General features: G+C 38.3%; 2 protein-coding genes across 2 annotated transcripts; both read left to right on the top strand.

The window, feature by feature from the left end:
* The first annotated feature begins 616 nt into the window (after positions 1–616).
* Positions 617–12,056, top strand: LOC105044908 (U11/U12 small nuclear ribonucleoprotein 65 kDa protein). The gene is given in 14 exon segments (XM_073257558.1): positions 617–834; positions 837–969; positions 4,392–4,463; positions 4,735–4,950; positions 5,435–5,516; positions 5,666–5,836; positions 5,929–6,090; positions 6,175–6,345; positions 7,545–7,632; positions 7,823–7,881; positions 10,782–10,847; positions 11,258–11,383; positions 11,515–11,624; positions 11,717–12,056. Coding segments are annotated over 12 exon segments (1,401 nt in total). The 5' UTR covers positions 617–737; the 3' UTR covers positions 11,342–11,383; positions 11,515–11,624; positions 11,717–12,056.
* Positions 12,057–13,756: 1,700 nt separating this feature from the next.
* Positions 13,757–17,966, top strand: LOC105045102 (uncharacterized). Its single transcript, XM_010923262.4, is given in 8 exon segments — positions 13,757–14,367; positions 14,370–14,834; positions 14,837–15,349; positions 15,352–15,539; positions 15,541–15,718; positions 15,721–16,362; positions 16,365–17,690; positions 17,830–17,966. Coding segments are annotated over 7 exon segments (3,783 nt in total). The 5' UTR covers positions 13,757–13,895; the 3' UTR covers position 17,690; positions 17,830–17,966.
* The last annotated feature ends 2,416 nt before the right edge of the window (positions 17,967–20,382 follow it).

Here is a 20,382-nt window from a genome sequence, read left to right on the forward strand (position 1 = left end):
CAGATATCATAATTTTTTTCAACGAGTAGAAATATTTTCATCATTTAATTTTTTTTAAAAAAAAATAAAATTATAAATATTAAATATGTATTAGAAAGTGATGATTATATGGATCAATCATATAAAATGATGCAGTTGAATTTTTTACACCATCCATAGTGCACAGAGAATTTCCCCCAGTAAAAAGACAACCGATAGAGTTTGCACGTAGATAGCCAATTCTAGTGGAACTACACCATCAAATTGGTCTTAAGCGATCAAGGGAAGGAGGTCCAACTAACGAGCGAAGTAGATTCGGGTCCATGCGAACTCGGGACACCCCAGTGACCAGTGCCATTTTAATAGTCCACGGACGCTAGGATCAATGGATCTATACCAAGATACACGTAAACCATGTACAATTATTAGTACTTTTTAAAAAAGGCCAATTTTGCACGAAACTTGATGAGGATCGAAAGGCCGGCGCTGCATCAGGCCTTCGACGTGATCCGCTAGCCGGATGGTTCCGTCAGCCGGTCGAGGCGCGGGTTTTCTAATATCACCGGCGGTTTTCTCAAGCGGCGCAAATCTCCTCTCTTTTTGTTGATGATGTATTTTGTATAACCAAAAAAGGCAAAAAAAAAAAAAAAAAAAAAAAAGGCAGGAATTGGCGAAGGAAATAAAAGGTGAAAAAAAACCCAAGCAAGGATCAAATTAGGGCTCTGCTACTTGTACTAGTGGGAGAAGAAGAGGTCCCGATGGCGACCGCCCCTCCCTCTTTTCCGCCGCAAGATGCAGCCTTTCGGCCGCCGGCGACTGCAACGCAACAGCACTCAAGGTCCAATACGGAGGAGGCACGGCTGGCGCCGAGGCGGCGGCTGCGGCGACCCTTCTTGTTCGGCATCTTCCGGAAGCGATACCTCAGGAGATGCTATCTCGCCTCTTCTCCCACTACGGCGCTTGCTCCGTCCGCCCCTGCGCCGGTGGAAAGTAACTCACCCCGTCCCTTTTCTCCTTTCTTTCATGTGATTGTCTCTTTGGAATTCTTGGCCTTTCTTGATGCCTAGAACCCTTGATTTCATGCCCGCTTTGCGGACGGTTGTTATCTCTCGCGGTGTTTGGTAATGCATTTTGGTCATAAAAACGTCTAACTGCGGAAGATTTTAGAAGCTTGCGGTTCAAAGTGGGTGATTTGATGGCGGATTTGTTTATAGCGTCACCTTCGACAGAAAAGAACGAGCTGTAGCTCGACATTTGAGCAAGACAACCTTTTAGGAAAAATGAAAAATTTTCACCTTTCTCTTGGGATTTAAACTGCTGAAAAGATTCAGTTTTGTGGCCGCAAATCATTGAAAGGGAACGGCCTTTGGTTTCTGTTGTTGTTGTTGTAGTTTTTTTTTTTTTTTTTTATTAAGTGTTGGTTTTTTATGAGGACATGAAAATTTCTCATCGTTGCGTCTCCATTATCATTTTGAGGGCTTGGTGGTTTTTTATGAGTTCTATATAATCACACTAAACACACTTTCAGTCCATCTCTCAAGACCGAAGCAGAGAGGCGCACATATTAGAATCACTAACAAGAGTTTCTGAAAGCTAATGTGGGCTTACGTGGCCAACCATTGCTTTTCTTACTACTAAAGAAGTTGCTGTAGAAGCCTAGAGGAATGATGGAACCAAAGTTCAGCATGGAAGTTGTGCACAAAAGAATCACATGTATGAGACAATGGAAACAAATGCAAAGATTAGTTATAAAGAGAGTAGGGAGTTTTTTGATGGCCATAGGCTTATGCTAAAGCCTAATGTAAAGGGGCTGATAGATGCAAAAATTGCTGGTATTCATTAGGAGACCTTCGGTCTGCATTATTTGTAGATGATATTGGGGTTGATCGAGAAGGGGTAATTGCTAGTCCCAATGTTCTGGCTAATAAAATACATGGAATTACTCTTAATTCTGATCAAAACAAAAGATTGATTGATGAAATTAAAAATTCTTGAAAAACTATATTACCAGTGTAGGCATTTTATATGAAAATTATATATCTCAAATATAATCTTAAGCTTTGGTATTTTTATGAAAATTATATATTTAAAAAAGAATCTTAAGCTTTTAAGAAAATGGAAAGATTGAATTTTGACACTTATATGCTAGCATAGCATGTTGATTAGCATTATGTGGCTTTAGATTTTCATGGTTTGGACCATATCATTGCTTTAATTGTAAATTTTAAGATGATGATTGTTTGGAAGACAAGGAAAATGCTCAGATCAATGAGAGGGAGATGAAGGTGACTGGTTGAGGGTTTCAGGAAAAGAGCATGAGTATGGTAGAAGAGCTGATTGGCATTTGAGATGATCTGGAACATTGCTTACTTGACATAAAAAGTGAAGCAAAGTGGCAAAGGATTTATGTTCATCAGTAACAAAATGGAACACTAATGCAGAGTGGCCGAAGTAATTGGTCAACTTCATTATATGTTTATTGGGTTTTGTGTTTGTGGGAACACTTGGTGGAAATTCTCTATCGATATTTTCATGCTTGAGCGTTCCAACAATATAAATTTTGATTTGATTTGTATGAATACACCATATGATAAGTCCGCTTGTATGTGTATTTGATCTTAGAAGATCAACTAAAATACATAATACTAGAAAAATAAAAACTAAAACAAAAAATCAACTCAGAATTCCTGATAACAGGGAAAACTGATTTTGCACTTACATTTTTCATATACTCTCCTCTTATAGATAGGACTAACAAAGAAAAGAGTTCTTTTTGTTTCACTTTGTCAACCCTTTTTTGATCAATTTCTTTTTATTTTATAATTTTATTTCCTTTTTTAATGGAAGATTATCTAGTAATGTAATGCATTTTAGTGAAGCTCAGTTGTTGTGTAACATGTGTTAATGTGTATTGTTCAAGGTATGTGTCTTTACACTAGAATATGGAATAATAGTGGTACATAGTAGGTCAATACATATTGATACATGACCTTGAAGATAAACAAGTTTGTATTAGACAGCGCCGCCGCTAGATGATTCTTATGATGCTACCTCGTACAATATGCAGCAATAATTTGAGACTTGATTACACTACCATTTCCACCAAACTGCTGGATGCATTTCTTGTATGTTCTGACGAAAAACTTGAGGTGGTCGACTTACCAATATATAATCCAAATAATATTCCATTCAGTTTGGTAAACTTCAGGATCTAGAGCGACATTTCTAAAATAAAAATGAAAAAAGAATTGATGTGGTTTGATATGCTGTTAAACAATTGGTCATTCAATGCAGCCCACCTGTGCATAGGAAGGAAAATGAGCACCTGCTATCATTAGTTTCTGTTAGCTCAGTGTTTTTTGTGCCTTTTTATTTTATAACCTTCATAATTTAGTTCATGATAAGCTATGGAAAATGTATCGTTAGGTTATACCATATATCGATTATCTGTTATGTTGCTTGCTCTTATTGAGATGCCTTATTAGTTGTTACATAGGATAACAAACCCAAGAACAACAACATAGAGATGCATCATTTTGTTTGCATCAAATAATTTGATAATACATCATTTTGCCTTGTTCCTTATCTTTTCAACTCAATTCTCTTTTCTTGCACCTATGTTGATGTTCTTACTCAGATTACCTGCTGATAGTTTGTTTTGTTTTTTTCCGTTCTTCTGAATGTGCATTTATTTCTTATTTCAGCTACCCAAACTGGAGGCTCAATTAAAAACATTTGTTAAGCATGCATTGACTTGAAGTATATTTTTTTTATGCATGATCTTCAGTTATGATGAGCAAATTGATGAGCTTATCACTTTGTTAGTTTAAGTGTCATGGAAATAGATAGAGAGGAAACCTATTCTGTTGGCAGTAACTTTTGCACAAGCTTATATCATTAACTTCAGAATCTTACTACCTGTTCACTCCCACTTCTTTATTTTCCTGTCTCCTTCTATGCTTAAGCATGATTTATTGTTAACATATCTTGTTTCAATCAACCCTAGCTCAGTTGGTTAAATATTCCTTAATTAATTAAAGTATATGACATCATGCCAGCATGACTCCTACCATTTTATTAGAAACTGAATATGCATGTCATATGTTCGTAAATGACTCAACTAAGAAATAACCAGATATTTATTCTATTATGTCTTCTCTAACCATTGCATTATAATGTTTTATACTTTTTTATACTTATATGTTTTCTAGGTTGTCCCACCTTTATATTTTTCTCAAATACTCCAATGTACTCTCTTGAACTGGACCTGATTTGGCTAACTAACTTCTTAAGAAAGCCATTGATCTGGCTATGAAATAATATAATGTATTCTTGTGTCTGCAATTTTTGGTGGTCATACAGCCATCTTTCTTCGTGCTCGGGACTTTACTATGGATCTTCACTGTTTTCAGGATGAGGAATTGTGCCTTTGTGGATTTCAAGGATGAAACATTGGCTGCTCAAGCAGAGTCACAATTGAACAGGTACTTGTTTAGCCTGGACTCCATTTAACTCAATTGCTATTTTTGATTCAATCAGTTTACAAAACTGAGGGGCCTTAGCTGGCTTGTGATTTTTCTTTTATGATTCATGGTTAATGACTTGATGAAGTACTTATTGAATATGTTAATCAACTATAGCCTATCAAGCTTGGTCAGTAGACATTTAATTCTTTATTTATTTTTTATCTGTTTGTAACTGTTCATTTTGGATTGCTCCTTTCTCTTGCGTTCTTGTTTGATGGTGATTCTTCAGGCTGAGATTTCTTGGAAAAGTTTTAACAGTAGAGAGAACTGGAAAGTTGAATTTGAAGAACACGAATCAACAGAGTGAAGAACAACCAGTGAAGGGTTCATCTGGTCCACCTGCACCTCTGTTGGACTCTTCAATGAACCTGAAGAAATCAGTACCTGTTGGTGAACCAATTGCTGCCAGGCTTGGTGTTGACTATCCATTTCCTCCACATCTTGAGTATGTTATAATATTGTAAAAAATTTTGGTTATTTATTTTATATTGCTATTAGTTTGCTGAAGGAAGCTCACTTTATTTATTTTAGTCTGATGATGGTTAACAGTAGGTTTAATCTGTAAGGATTTGATATATGCTCATTCCAGTATGTGATTGTGTCAAGAAGAGGAAAAACAACCTACATCCAAGCAAGCATAGCCCGATGGAATAACCCTTTTAAGCTCCATTTTTAACTAGTGCACCTGCCATTTTATTTCTGAACATGAACTTGATTCAAAATCTTCCAGGCTTGTTTTTTAGTACTGGTTTCTGGTGCCCTCTTTCCTAACAAAACTGGATTAAGTTTACGATGTCATAAACAACGGACAAAAAATACCAGTCTCTTTTTTTGGCCTTCCTGAATCTGCATTTAGTTTGAAAGCTGTATCCTGTATATGTTCATTATTGTGTTAATTATATGCAGCTGGTGGCATGCATTATGTGCAGATATGAGTATCCGCCGCCTGATGGAAATATACTGACCAATATTGTCAATGCCCTTATTGCTGTCCCTCGATTCTATACACAGGTCATATTCTATTTCTCTATGTGAGAATATTTGATTGCTGATTTCCCTGTTTTTATGATGCTTTGATGAACAATGATATAATTTTATAGACTATTATAGTACATGCTTAATTTATTCATTTGGATTTAAGTCCTTCACTACCTTGGCAGGTTTTACATTTGATGAACAAAATGAATATTCCTGCTCCATTTCGAATGGCATTGCCAACACCACCCCTCCCGCCCCTGGTGCCTGCTCCTCCTCCTCCACCACCTCCTGCTACAACAGAGCCTCATTTGGCTGATCTGTCCAGTGATGAGTCAGAGTTTGAGTCCTCAGAAGTACTGCCTTACTCTTGAATGCCTTGATTGACAATTATTTCATCATTTTATGGTTCTTCCATCATATTGTAATTGCACTTTGATATTGTCAGGAAGATGCTGATAATGCTTACAGTCGAAAGCGTGCTAAAAGAGAAGCCATTGTAGGCCCTGCTGTTGATAAAGGTGTGGCACATGAAGCTGTTGGGTTGAAACCTGCGACCTTGGTTCCAAAGGAGGTTCCAGTGATAAAAAAGAAAAACCCAGTGCTACAGGTTTTTTATTCATTGTTATCCTACATCTGTTTAATATAGTTAGAAGTTTGCTGGACATGATACAGTGTTTCAATCTGTTTTCAGATAAAAATTGCCCCCAAGTCAATGCAAAAAGAAAATACAGATGATGATAGCAACATGAAAGAACCAGATTCAGTTAAAGGGAATATAGAACAAAAGGCGTATGCGACACCACAAGAAATAGAGAGTGGGAAATTACCTCCTGAGGAAATATTATCTCTTCCTATGTTTAAGGTACGAGGACCTCCAGCATTTCGGTATATGTGCTGTATCATTATGATACAAATATGCATCACAATGTTTATACACATAATGTATATATCCATTTGTGTCTCTTATGCTGAATACATATCATAAAAACAAAGATATGCATAATGTATGTATATCTCTGTCTATGGTCGTTCTTGTTGTCTGCCTACATTTGTTTGTGATTATGTTCACGATGCCTGATCATTGTGCTTGATGTTTTCCACTGAAAGGGGATTTTGATCATCCCCCCTCCCTTATCACTTGTCACTGATCATTGAGGTCTGCACAAAACATAATTGGGTCAGAATCAGCGGATGACTTCTCATGTTACACTTGTCATTATAAGGGCCTTCAAATCATTTTGGATTCATGCACTATTTTTGTGCATTTCTATCTTTATCCTTGTTAAGTTATTTGTACTGTTGCTTGTGCTTTCATGAAATCAATATCACCTGATTCTTTGTTTTCACAATATCTATGTGAAGGTCTGTACACTGTTATTCCTTTATAGACTTATTGTTCTTTTATCCATTTGAAAATTGGAAGATAAGCAGGCAATGCCTTGGCAGGAAAGTTGTTGCTACCTGAGTCAATGCAATCATAAGAAAATTTTAGACAACCAATACATTATATATATCGGATGGCTTTTTTTTGCTTTTTGATGATTGCTTCTATGTTGTTAGGATCCTTACATATGCATTAGACTTGGGTCTCTATTCGCAACAGTATTGGTATGGCGTAAAGTAGAAATATGAATATGTGGATGACCTCGAATGTAGTCTAAGCTTTTGACTTTTACCTGGTAGAGAAGCATCAATACATGAATAGTTAGCATAGAATATAAGCAAAAGCTTTAGAAAGATAGTTAATTTGTTCGACTTTTGATATTTATCATTGATGAATTATTTCATTGTTGTGATTTCATTTAGTCAATATCTTCTGATTCTTTGTTACCACAATGTTTCTGCAGAAAATTCATGCTCTTTGTTGTTCTAAAAACTACTCACTTTTATCAATTTCGAATAACTAAGTTGAGCATATGAGTTAATATCAGCAAACTTCTTGCTGCTTGGATGACTTGTTTGATTTAACTGTTAAAAGGAAAAATGTAGTGGATGGATTCAAATCATAATTTAATAGTGTCAGTCTTTGGATGTAACAGATAAAATGCTTCTGTTTTGCAGAACTATGCTCCAGGAAACCCTGCTAATGTCTTGTACATCAAGAACTTGGCAAAAGATGTGGTGGTTGATGACTTTTACTTCATATTTGGTAAGATGCCAGCATGTTGAAGCAAGTGAAAGCGTTAAAAGTGATATTTTGTGTATTTAAGCACCAAAGCTATATTTTAAATATTGATCTAGCTTTCTTTACATTTCTTCTATTCTCTTGCATTATCTATATATCAATCCTGGTTGATTATGTTTCGAGTTATTTTTCTAATAACAATTTGCACTTGCAGGGTCACTTTTTGAAAGTGTGGAAGCTGCTAGAATTGGTCTGAATATCAAGTTAATGCAGGTTAGGTATTTTCACCGAAGTCTTGTGATTCGTGGATATATGATATCTTCACATTTAGTCTCTTCCTTGTTTCTTTCCTTTTTTTTTTTCTTTTTCATTTTTCCAGTTCCTCTAGAATTTGACCCACTTATGGATGTGAAATAGTTCAGTTTAAACTCTAGTATTTTATATCTTCTTCTTCTTTTCGTGCAACCAAACTTCCTGGAACTACATGTCAATATTTTGTGTAGTTCACTTGTATTTCTTGTTTTGTCGAAGATGGCATGTTGAGGACTGACTTCCACTGACAGTTGTTCTCAACTGTGTGCAGAAAATCTTGAAATCTGATTCCCTTGTAGAAGAGGCTTTGGATATTTAAACTTTATTTAAATGACTTGTCTCATGCCTTCAGGGCATTAATATTACCATCCATGTACATGACCTTTTTGTTTTTTCTTGCTAGGAGACCTTGTATTGTTAACATGGCGACATAGCATGCGCACTGACCTAGAAGCCATACATGAGTCAAGTGGAAATGTTTCAGTTATATTTTTTGTGGATCCAAAGTATTTATTTGAAGTCATTGGCAGTCATAATGATACTGTTTGCATATGATAGAGGCTCCACTGTAGAATATTCCACATTTCTTAGAGATAGTTTGGTAACTTAGAAAGCACAAGTTGGAAATTAATGTAAAGCTAGGGTTTGAAAGTTGGGATCCTCAACAATAACTCAGTTATAGAAGTTCTGCAGCTAACCAATATATCAAAATGAAGCAGTTAGCCCCAAGGTGGTTAAGTTTTGATTTCTTGTATGTTAGGTGCTTGTCAATGCATTGTTCATCCTCAATTGCTGTTACTTAGGTATGAAAAATGTAGGCATGGACTTTCATAGCCTCAAGCTCTTGTCAAGATCTAGACATATAGAAAGAAATCCTAATTTGGCTAGCTATTTTATATATGCAACCGAAGTAGGCATGTCCATATCCCATGATCCAAGTTAAGCAGGCAGCTGCTAGGCTTTAAGAATGTCAATGGATAGGGGAGGATCTTCTTGCCAATTTGTTGTCAGTCACTCTAGTCCAAATGAGAATGAGAGAGAGGAAGCGATCACCATAAAAACTCACATTAGGTTCGGCTGAAAATATTGACCTTGATCTGAACCTGTTGAGGGGGCCCCACATGTGATGACTCTTCAAAAGGGCATGGATGAGAATCAACAATATAACTTTCTCCTTTCACAAGTGACATTGTGGTAAGATCATGCTGCCTTATGGTTGATCAGGATTCTAGATGCTATAAAGTTTAAGGAAATGCATGAAGACTTACTGGAACAAATTGCCTAATGCTTTGTGTCTCAATGAGTTGGGAAATCCTAACATGCCAAATAGCAGATGTGGTAGCAAGTTGGATGTAGGTTAGATTGGGCCATACCAATTCACAAACTCAACTATGCGCATAGGATTTGAAGTCCAGACGACATCCAATTTCCGAGGTTAAAACTTAGAACCATAGCACGCGCAATATTTGTTCCAATAATAAATTCATAGCTGGTTAGCTTTTTGGTGGCGGTTAGATATTTCACTTGGCTTTCCCCCAGTCTTATGAGCCCAGTGAACTCTTGTTTGCTGAAATAATTACAATATTTTGACAAGCTTTGCGATCAACCATCAGGACATTCCTGGGCCTCATCTAGTGCAATAACATTAATATGAGCCCATATATGAATAGGTCATGTTGGCAACATGATTGTCTTATTACATTTAAAATACCTGGATGAAAGACTGCCCAGATGATCTAATGGATGCCTGGATGAAATTATAAGAAAGGGCCATCAGTGTTCTAAAACTTAGCTTGGAAACTAGCCCATTTTGGTGGCAGGTCACAGGTCATCGATTCAGCTGGTAGTTATTGCGATCAATTAAATCTTCCATTTCCCCTGCTGCTATGGTTCTTTATTTCCATTGCCCTTATCACAACCACATTTCCTTTTCCCATACCTTAAACATGTTTGCAAGTCATTGATTTCCTCTCATCATTCCTTACTGATAACAGATCTGCAAGGGTTGTTTGACCCTAGATCTGACTGGAGGAGAATCCGTTATACATTCCTAGTGCCTTGGCTCTCTCAACCCCTTATCGTCAGCGATGGTTGAAGTGATAAAGGACAATTAATGGATATCACAGTTTGGCGAAGGACTGGATAGGTGACCTTCACGCTGGAAAATATGTCAATGGCCATGATGACTCCCATGGCAGAGGATTTGGATCTAGTGTTTGTGATAGTGGAGATAATGGTGAGGCCACAGTCGACTGGAGAGACATGATGCCCTAGAGGGAGAGGCAGACGTAGGAGGGTGGAGAAGCCGAGGAAGGCAAGACCAGATGGTCATAGTCTTACAGTGGTTGGAGGAGGCTGAAGAGTGGAACCACGGGAGGAGAAAGAAGAGAGAAGGAACATATGAGGTGTGTCAGGGTTTTTAATAATACCAATGGCCAATCAGACAACCTAAACATTGAACCAAAATGATTCGAACAGTTGAGATGTTACATGATACGATTTAACAGTGGCATGTGAATTGTTCATCCTTGAAGATATTGATCAGCAGCTTACATAACCGACAAGCTCGCTTAAATATCATCTAGGGGAATCTGTTAGTTGTTAGGAATACCTTACCTGTTTAGCATTCGATTACAATGTGTAATTTTATTTGGATGAGCTAACACAGGTCTGCTCAAAAGGAATTCTCACCAACTTTTCCTTTTATTGACCTCTTCCTATAATGAGATAACAAAATATTATTAACAGTAGTAGAAGATTATGCTGGAGCAATCCGAGAATATTATTAGCATGCTGCAACCTTAACTAGTTATCAATCAATTATCTTATTCGTATTATTCAATTTAATCTTTGTATAACAGGAGGGACGCATGAGGGGTCAAGCTTTTGTGACATTTCCTTCAATAGATCTTGCTCAACATGCACTGGTGCGTATGTCAACTACAATGTGAATGCCAGCTCATAATATATTTTGACAAATTCATATTGCCTATGTATATGCATAACAAGTCATTTACATTATGATGTCACACCTGCAAGTACTACTCCTCAAGTCACAAGCTAGCTTGAAATGTACCTTTGTTGTCACTATTGGTGTCTACTTTCTGGTGGTTTCAGTGCCAAACTGAAGTTTAATTTTGTCTAGAATGAACTGTGGACTCTACTTCGAGGAAGTCCCAAGGAACCTTTTAGTTCTTATGGACTCACTGGGATTAGTGTTTCTTCAGAGATTGTAGAGATCACACATACCAGTTAGAATTTGTTTCTAGCCCTTATTACATTTCCACATTGAATATGTAGGATTTCTACTCAATTCCAGATTCTACACTTCTTGCAGAATTTAGTTAATGGATATGTGTTCAAAGGTAAACCAATGATTATCCAGTTTGGTCGCAATCCTTCTGCTAGCAAAGCCAACTAAACTGAATTCACTGTAAACCAAAGCAGCCATGTTGTGAGCCTGGTTAGTCGTCTGCTTTATAGATTTTTAATTTCAAATTGCCAACCCAGTTTTTAAGACCTTGATCAGTTTGAGCCCCCAGGATGATCTTAATACCTCTCTTGTAATAGTTTTTCTTATGTTATGCATGTCAGGACAAGCAATCAGCTGTGTAAGAGCAGTTTGAAAACACTGGGAATCTGGTGGACCTACTTTTACATATGAAGCTCATTTCTTAAATTTGGTGATCATAAAGCTGCTGAAGGTTAGAAGACTATTCTTTCTTCTTAAATTTTTTGAGTAAAATAATTCTCACCACCATCTTCAATTTTTTATGGTTGTTTTTAATGCCAGTAGAATGAGATTAGGAGTGGGCAAAGTCTGATGCTGATTCATGGCTTAAGCAACTTGCATCAAGGCCATTTGCCACCAGGCTCACCAGAAGTCCTTGTTTACAACTGTGCCTTGTGGCATCTGCCTGTACTATCTCCAGGGACCATGTATATTACCCACCAAATGCCAAATAGTTTCGATTTTACAGTTTATGGTTGTACATGTCCACTAGGACCTATCTATTCCACTTCTTGCTTGCAGGCCTCATTGTATGCGAATGTAATACACAATATGTTATCCTTTATGAGAGGGACGTGTTACTAATTGGTCATTTAGTAAGATAAGATATGCTCTCATTGTGTTCCATATTCTCATGAAATGTAATGTTTTATGCTGAACTTATGCCTGAAATGCATTTGGAGCGGAATGTATTACTGGTGGATGGGCCGGTGAAGGTATGAGTTGCTAGACTTTGTGCTTGGTTCTCATAGGATTGTGGTCATGCCACCATGAAGCCAATTTGATGCCACTAACTGAAGCTTATTATCCTCCTGCTATCCCCTACATTCAATATTCTAGACTTGGGCAGGAATCTAGGTAGTATGACCTGCTTGATGTGCTGCCAAGCATGCATGCACATCCTGTCTTCATTTTTTCCTGCCCGTCTTCTTTCTTTTCGCTATCCGTTTCATCCTCTTTGTTCTTTACACTTTTCTTTACTAAATTTACTTGTTCTTTTCTGGTTTATTTTTCTTTTTCATGTTGGATTTGCAATTTTTGTTCTTCATGTTAGCTGTAAACTGTACCAATCTCATTGTCTTTCCCCTCTTCTTTAAGAAGCGCATTTATTATTCCCTGATCAATATATCTTCTTTTAATTTTACAAGATTTCATTTTCCTTTTATATAGATTTCTGGCAATTTTAACAAGCTCATTTTGAATCCCAAATGGGTTATGGCAAAACCATCAAGAATTTTGCACTTACACATTGCTCCCTGTATTTTATTAAATTCCGTTTTTCTAGTTGAATCTTTCTGCGTTGTTTAGAAATTGTTGGGCATATTTTGACTTTTTTTATCTATATTATGAAAAATCCACCAAAGTTCCTGCTTTTTTGAAATTAGATTTATATTTTTATTTCATATCTTCTTTCATATTTTCATCGCTCTGTATGCGCAAGTTCTTTTTTGGCTCATGCAAATGTTGATAAAGAATGTTTCAAGAGTGGGGGAAAGAGGGGTTGATTGCTGCAATTTATGAGTTGGCAAATTTGTGGGGAAAAATGAGAAGCTAGATCCAAAGGATTTGATTTGTTATGTTTGATCTGATGGCTAAAATCACAGAAGGAAAATAATCGCCTTACGTTAAAGCTACACGTAGGCTAAGATTCATATGGTTTGGTAATCAAAACTAGGTATTGGATTTGATATGGTTTCAGGTGTCTGTGATGCAGTTTATGGTAAAGACGAAGGTTTTCTGTTCTCCATTTAGGTATCCTTCGCTGCAATTTGTCTACTGTCTCATCTAATCTCGTTTGTATACGGACGTGGCGAAGTGGCCTCATATGCTGGCGAGCATTAGACCCAGTGAGGAGGGCTAATACTGGGCTATCAATTTCGTTAAAAAAACGCTAGTCTATCAAATAAAATAAAATAAAACCAATTAAGTTCCTCTGATACTTTTAGGTCCATAGCCGAGCTAGAGCAGATAAAACCAATAGAACATATATAAATGAAAAGAAAATCTCAGCTGAGGATTATAGAAGGAACAGATCAGTATTTCAAACTTCCGACTGCATGCTCCTAATGCAAGTTGAAAAATTTACACAAATATTAAAATAATTTACTTTGGCCGGTAGCCACCATAGGATTGGTCATATATTTTGCCGTGTGGTGGTTGAATGTCTTTTTCCAAACCATTGGGAACGCATAGTTTCTTCTCTATCAACGACCTTGCGGTCGGAAAACACATTAGATATTTATACAAGCCAATAGATCCTTGCGTGGATTTTTTTTTTTTAATTAAAAGGAAAAAAAAAGAAAGAAAAAAAAGTGACTTTTCAAATGTTCTGGCCGCTGTTTTGTTTTCGTGACAAAATGCGCATGCGTACCGTTGACCCAAGAGCGCAAGCGGAAACCCCAGCTTCAGAGAAAGAATCACCGGCATCAGAGCACCTTGGTGTTGCCTAGGGAAGCTGGTGGCCATGGATGGGGCAACGATTGCTTCTGACATCGTCACGGCAGTGATCGGAAAGCTGGGCTCCCGGATCTCGGAAGAGTTTGGACTGTTGCGGCGCTTTAAAGACGACTTGGAGGATCTGAGGTGCATCCTGACGGCGATTCGAGCCGTGCTCCAAGATGCGGAGGAACGCTGCGCCAAGGATGAAGCTTTGCGTGATTGGCTCAAGAAGCTCAAGGATGTTGCTTATGATGTTGATGATTTACTGGACGAATTTGACACGGATTCTGCGCAGCGACAGAAGGTCAAAATGGTATGCCGCTTTTTCTCCCACTCCAATCCACTGATTTTTGGTTGCATGATGGTTCATAAGGTGAAATCTCTGAGGGCAAGGTTAGATAAGATTGCCGAGGAGAAGAATAAATTCCATTTTGCTCCAAATAGATGGCCGGAAATTGAGAAGCGTGATACGTTTTCCATGGTTGATGAGTCTAGAATCGTGGAAGAGATGGCGATAAAGAGAAGATCATGAAATTGTTGTTGGACACGACAACTGAGGAGGATATATCAGTCATTCCCATAGTCGGCATGGGGGGTTTGGGGAAGACGACTCTTGCTCAATTAGTGTTCAATGATGGGAGGACAAATAGTGAGGTTTTTGACCTGCGAATTTGGATATGTGTATCTGGTGATTTCAATTTGAAAACCATAGTACAACCTATATTAGATGCCACTAAGGAGAAGTGTGATATAAACAACTTGGAATCCATAGCAAGTTGCCTTGCAAGAGTGTTTACCGAGAGGCGGTATTTATTGGTTCTAGATGATTGTTGGAACGAGAACCAGGATGAGTGGGAGAAGTTGAAACTTCTGTTGAAAGATGGCAAGAGGGGAAGTAAAATCATAGTGACTACACGCAGCAAAAAGGTTGCCATGATCATGAAGACTGTGGAACCTTTCCATTTGCAGGGTTATCGATTGATGACTGTTGGGAGCTGTTCAAGTGGAAGGCATTCGAGAAGGGGGAAGAGGAGAAGTATCCAAACTTGGTGATAATTGGAATGGAGATTGTCAAGAAATGTGGAGGTGTGCCATTAGCGGCGAATGCTCTAGGAAGCTTGATGCGGTTTAAACGAACGGAAGATTCATGGTTAGCTGTAAAAAATAGTGAAATTTGGAGATTGGAGCAAGAAGATAAAATCTTACCATCTCTAAGATTGAGTTATACTCAGATGCCATCTCCTCTGAAGCAATGCTTTGCTTATTGCTCCATATTCCCAAAACACTATGAGATCGACAAGGAAAAACTGATCCAGCAATGGATTGCTCTTGGCTTCATCCGATCAAGAGAAGGACAAAGCTGGCCACTGGAGGATAAAGGAAACGAGTATTTCAACCATTTATTGTGGATGTCTTTTCTTCAAGAGGTGGAGGAAGATAAGAGTCTTGGAAGGACAAAGTACAGGATGCATCACTTGGTACTGATCTTGCACAGTCAGTCGCAGGAGATGAAGTTGTAGTGCTCGATGAATGGACAACTGGTATATCTGAAGCTTGTCGCTATGCATCACTGACAGGATCAAGGGGAGGCCTGAAATTCCAAATGTGGTATTAAATAAAGTACATGCACTCCATCTAAGACGTTCTCCTCTGTATAAAAAGCCCTTGTCCTCCACTAAGATCTACGTGCTCTAGATTTACATGGCAACCAGATGAAAGAGCTGCCCAATTCGATTAAGAAAATGAAACTTCTAAGGTATCTCGATGTTTCATCAACATGGATGGAAACACTGCCCCAGTCTATGAGCAACCTCCACAACTTGCAATGTCTATATCTATCTCAGTGTTCTTTCTTCAGATGCTTCCTGAATTCATAGGAAGGTTTGATAACTTGCAGGTTCTGGACCTAACAGCTTGTAAATTTCAGACATTGCCCAATTCTATTGGACGACTTCAGAACCTGCAGACTTTGAACCTATCACTGTGTCCTTATCTTAAGTTTTTACCTCATTCTTTTGGTAACCTTGAAAGTTTGCAAACATTGAACCTAGAAGGATGTTATTACCTTTCCATGCTACCTGATTCTATTTGCAGCCTCAAAAATTTGCAATCCTTGAACCTATCTCAATGTCGTTTTCTTGAGAGACTACCTGGATCTTTGGGCAGGCTTTCAAACTTACTGGAGTTAAATCTGTCTGCATGTAGTCTGCTTCAGGCCCTACCAGAATCGATAGGCAGCATTGGAAGATTGCAGACTTTGAACCTATCGCATTGTAGTGATCTAGAGAGATTACCTGAATCTATAGGCAGGCTACAAAACTTGCAGGTTCTGAACCTATCACAATATATTGATATTAGGATATTGCCAGAATCTATGTCCAACCTGGTGAACTTGCAGGACTTGAACCTATCATTGAATATTATACTTGAGACATTACCTGAATTTGTTAGCAGCCTCCAAAACTTGCGGACTTTGAACCTATTTCAGTGTTGGGGCTTCAACAATTACCAGAATCTCTAACCAACCTCATGAAGTTAGAGATACTAAACCTTGTTGGGTGTGAAAATCTTAGAGAGCTACCTGACGGCTTGTCAAACATGACTAATCTCAGACACCTGAGGAATGACAAATGTTGGTCATTGAGAGGCATGCCACGAGGGATAGGGTGCTTGACTAACCTCCAGTCATTGCCCTTATTCATCATGAATGAGAAAGGCAGTAGCAGATATAGCAGAATTGCAGAGCTAGAACATCTAAATCTTCTTAGTGGAGACCTGCAAATCCAGTGTCCCATAAAGGCAAAGAATCTAGTAGCAGATGCCCAGAAAGCGAAGTTAAAGGACAAGAAAAACCTGCGGTCTCTAACCTTGTCATGGAAGAGTCATCGTTCAGAGGAGGTGGAGGCCTTACTGGAGAGTCTTCCACCCCCTCAGAATTTGGAGGTCTTGAACATAGATGGTTACATGGGCACCAAGTTTTCTAGCTGGATGACAAACAAGATAGAATCATGGCTCCCAAATCTGGTCCGCTTAACACTAAGCAATATTCATATATGTGATTGTCTTCCATCACTTGGGCAGCTACCAGCTCTTCAGTTTCTTGAGCTAAGGTACATGAGCGGGCTCAGGTACATGGATACTGAATCTTATGTTAGTGACCCCAGATTGATTCCATACCCTTCACTGAAGGAACTCCATTTTGAGAATATTCCTGACCTAGAAGAGTGGCCAACTGCAGTGATGGTGGATAATGGTGGGGGAAGACATGAAGTATTCATGTTCACTTCTCTTAAAACTTTGACAGCATCTGGATGTCCAAAGTTGAAACCAAAGCCATGTCTCCCAACATCCATTGTGGACCTGTGGGTGTGCAATAACAGTGAGATGTTGTCATTGAGATGGCAAATGGGGCCATCATCCTCAGCATCATCATCTTCACTTCTTAGGAGACTGTGGGTCAAGAACTGTGGCATATCATCTGATGGGTGGAAGGGACTGCAATACCATAATAGACTTGAGGACTTGACAATTGAGTCATGTGATGAGCTGATCAGCTTACCAGAGAGTATGCAAGTCTTTATTTCACTTAAATCACTGAAGATACTGGCCTGCACCAATCTGGCCAAACTGCCAGAATGGCTGGGGGACCTTACATCATTGGAAACATTAGAGATCTCACGCTGCCCCAACCTGACGGCATTGCCTCAGGGCATAGAATGCCTCACTGTCCTTAAAGAGCTAATCATTAGCTGCTGCAGCCCCTTGTTGAGGACGGATGGGCTAAACATCTCCCATGTCCCAAATATCTTTATTGATTAAGGTAATTTAAAGTTTTAACCTCTCTTTTAGCCATCTACTCTGTCTCCTTCCACCTATCATAAGGATGTTGACATTTCACATTAATGTTCCTGATCTCTCCACTAGTGGCCTGATCTTCTCTGTTGTATATGATACTGCAGAACTTCAAGATTGCCAAGCGCGTGAAAACATTGAAAAGATTTGGTATGAATGAATAGCAATGGCATAACAAAGTTTGATACCAAAATTGGTATATAGCAAGTTCTGGGTAGGTGGTTCTTTCTAGTTCATACATCCATTTTCAATCTCTCTGTTAAACAAAGTGATGATGTCTACATTTATTTCTCTTTGAAAAAACTTGATATGTGACACAGTTTCTAAGATGATGCTCTTGTAGATATATCTAGTTGAACATGAAAACTTTTTGCTACAAAATCTCCGAACTGGCATGCTAAGTTGCTTCTTCAAGTAAGATTAACTAGTGCAGTTACTCTGTTTTATTTGCTTGACTTTTGGAGTGACTATTTGGACTCTCCTAAACTGGTATATTTTTTAGCTTCGATATTATTAGACAGTATATGTTGCAAAATACATGCACTGAGAATTCTTAATCTGCTTAGTATCATTGTGTTAGATACTAACTTAGCTTTCAAATTGTCAAACTAGAGTCTTCGTAAATGAACTAGGCCTAGTTTTGTAGTATAGACAGCAAGAGTTATGCTCTTGACTGTAACAGGAGCCTTGTCAGAAACCTTCAACCGAAAAGATCCCATGAAGAAAATTAGAGAACATGTCATGACTTCTTTTTTTATTTTTATAGCAATGGCAGAAGAGTCAGGCCCATCTGGAGGCATACTTCGTGCCATCAGTGAGTGATTGGCAACATCGATAGTTCGATACATGATCTACCAAAACTGTGGGGGACAATGAGGATGGAATTCTCAGCAATTGATGCCATATCACCCGTAGGTAAACAACGTAAATGGAACCTCCTGCTTGCTTTTACGTGTGTGTACATATATAAATGGAATGGTTTCACTGGACTGATAGATTTCTTGTTTTTTTCTGATGCAGATATCAGATATGGAAAACGTTATTTGATGTCTGTGGATTTATGGGTTCACAATTAATCACATAGTAGATGCCGCTATATCTTTGATACCTTACACGGTTGCTTTCTCAGAGAAAATGGCTTCTGACCAATCCATTGCATCTAGTGGCATAATCAAAGGTTGCTGTAAAGAAAAATGATTGTTGCAATTTATTTCTGAGTATTAGAAGTTCATCTCACAGAATGAAGAAGAAGCTTAGGTTGGATAAGAAAGCAGGGGACCAGTTGATTGCTGTCGTTTGTTGGGAAACTTGGAGGGAGAGGAACGCTCAGTTATTTCTGCATACGAAGGGATCTGTTTATGTTGTGGTTCAGAAAATCCTTCCATTCTTCTGCAGTTAGAGCCATCCTTGCACAACCAAGGCGGGAGACTCCCATCGGTGCCTTTGGAATAGACTTCTATCCTTGGTCCGCCTCAGTAGCTCTTGAATGTGAATGTGTTGCGTTTCTTTAGCCTTCCCCCTTGTCTCTTCTTCCTTGGACAATGCTGTAATGACTGTTAACTTCTCTCTGTTCACTCCTGTAAACTTCTCTCTTTCAATAAACAGGAGGTGGCTCTTTCCATCAAAAACAAAGAAAGTTCATCTTTGTCTATTGATTGCTTGTACCTACAACTTCGACGTGATGAAAGATGGATCTTCAGTTGTTCCTTAAGCGTGCCTAAAAATTTATATAAATATTTCTGGAGTTCGTGACAAATGATTTATCCTTGCTTCTATTATTTAGATTGGCTTCTTTCACCCATGGATGGACAAAGTAACTGGGGCGCCCAAAAATATGAAGTGATGTTTTCATATTGGTAACATCGAGAAATTGGGTTGGAAACTTTGGTGTGCCTCATTTAATAGCTTTGTTCTTCCAAATGAGGAAAATTGATAATTTATGAATGACTGTAGCTGCTGAATTAGTTGAAGACTACACGACTGTCAGATCTTGTTGATGAGTGTGAATCTTTTATCATCAAGAAATATGATCGATGGATCTTTGAAGACAGCATGCCATATTCAAAAGGCTTCACATAGATTTTGTTTTCTTTTCTTCTTTCTGAGATAGGTGGGCCTAGGCTCTACCCAATATCCACCCCAACCTACCTAAGCCAGAGTCGGGTTTCTGGGTAGACTAAACCTCAGCTGGTGAGACCAGGTCTTATTAGCATAATCAAGGATTAAAGCACGGGCCGATTCGATTCAGAATCAAGCTCCTGCCTTGCTTGGGTTTGAGTTGTATCTTTCGTGTGAAAGAATGATTGATCTCCTTTCACGATGATGATCATTGGATAGCTTCTTGTGCAGATATGAGAGCATTCCGAATTCTCTCATTCATCTATCTAGATAGATAGTTCTCAAAAGGACTATCACATGATCCAATGGTGCATTTGTGCAAAAAAAGGATGAATTCTTCTTTTGCACAAAAGATACAACCCCAATCCACCCTTAGCCTCATCTAGAGCATCAAAGGTCATGTCATTAGAAAGTGGAGCCTCATTGCCTCAGGGACTTGCACCAACGCTTATTTAGTATGCAGTTTTAGATATGCAAAAAGAGACACTGTTAAATGGAGAAAGGAAGAGAAGTGGAATCATTATACTGCTGGTATCTAATCA

This window comes from Elaeis guineensis, chromosome 5, assembly GCF_000442705.2.
Source record: "Elaeis guineensis isolate ETL-2024a chromosome 5, EG11, whole genome shotgun sequence".
Taxonomy (NCBI): Eukaryota; Viridiplantae; Streptophyta; class Magnoliopsida; order Arecales; family Arecaceae; genus Elaeis; species Elaeis guineensis.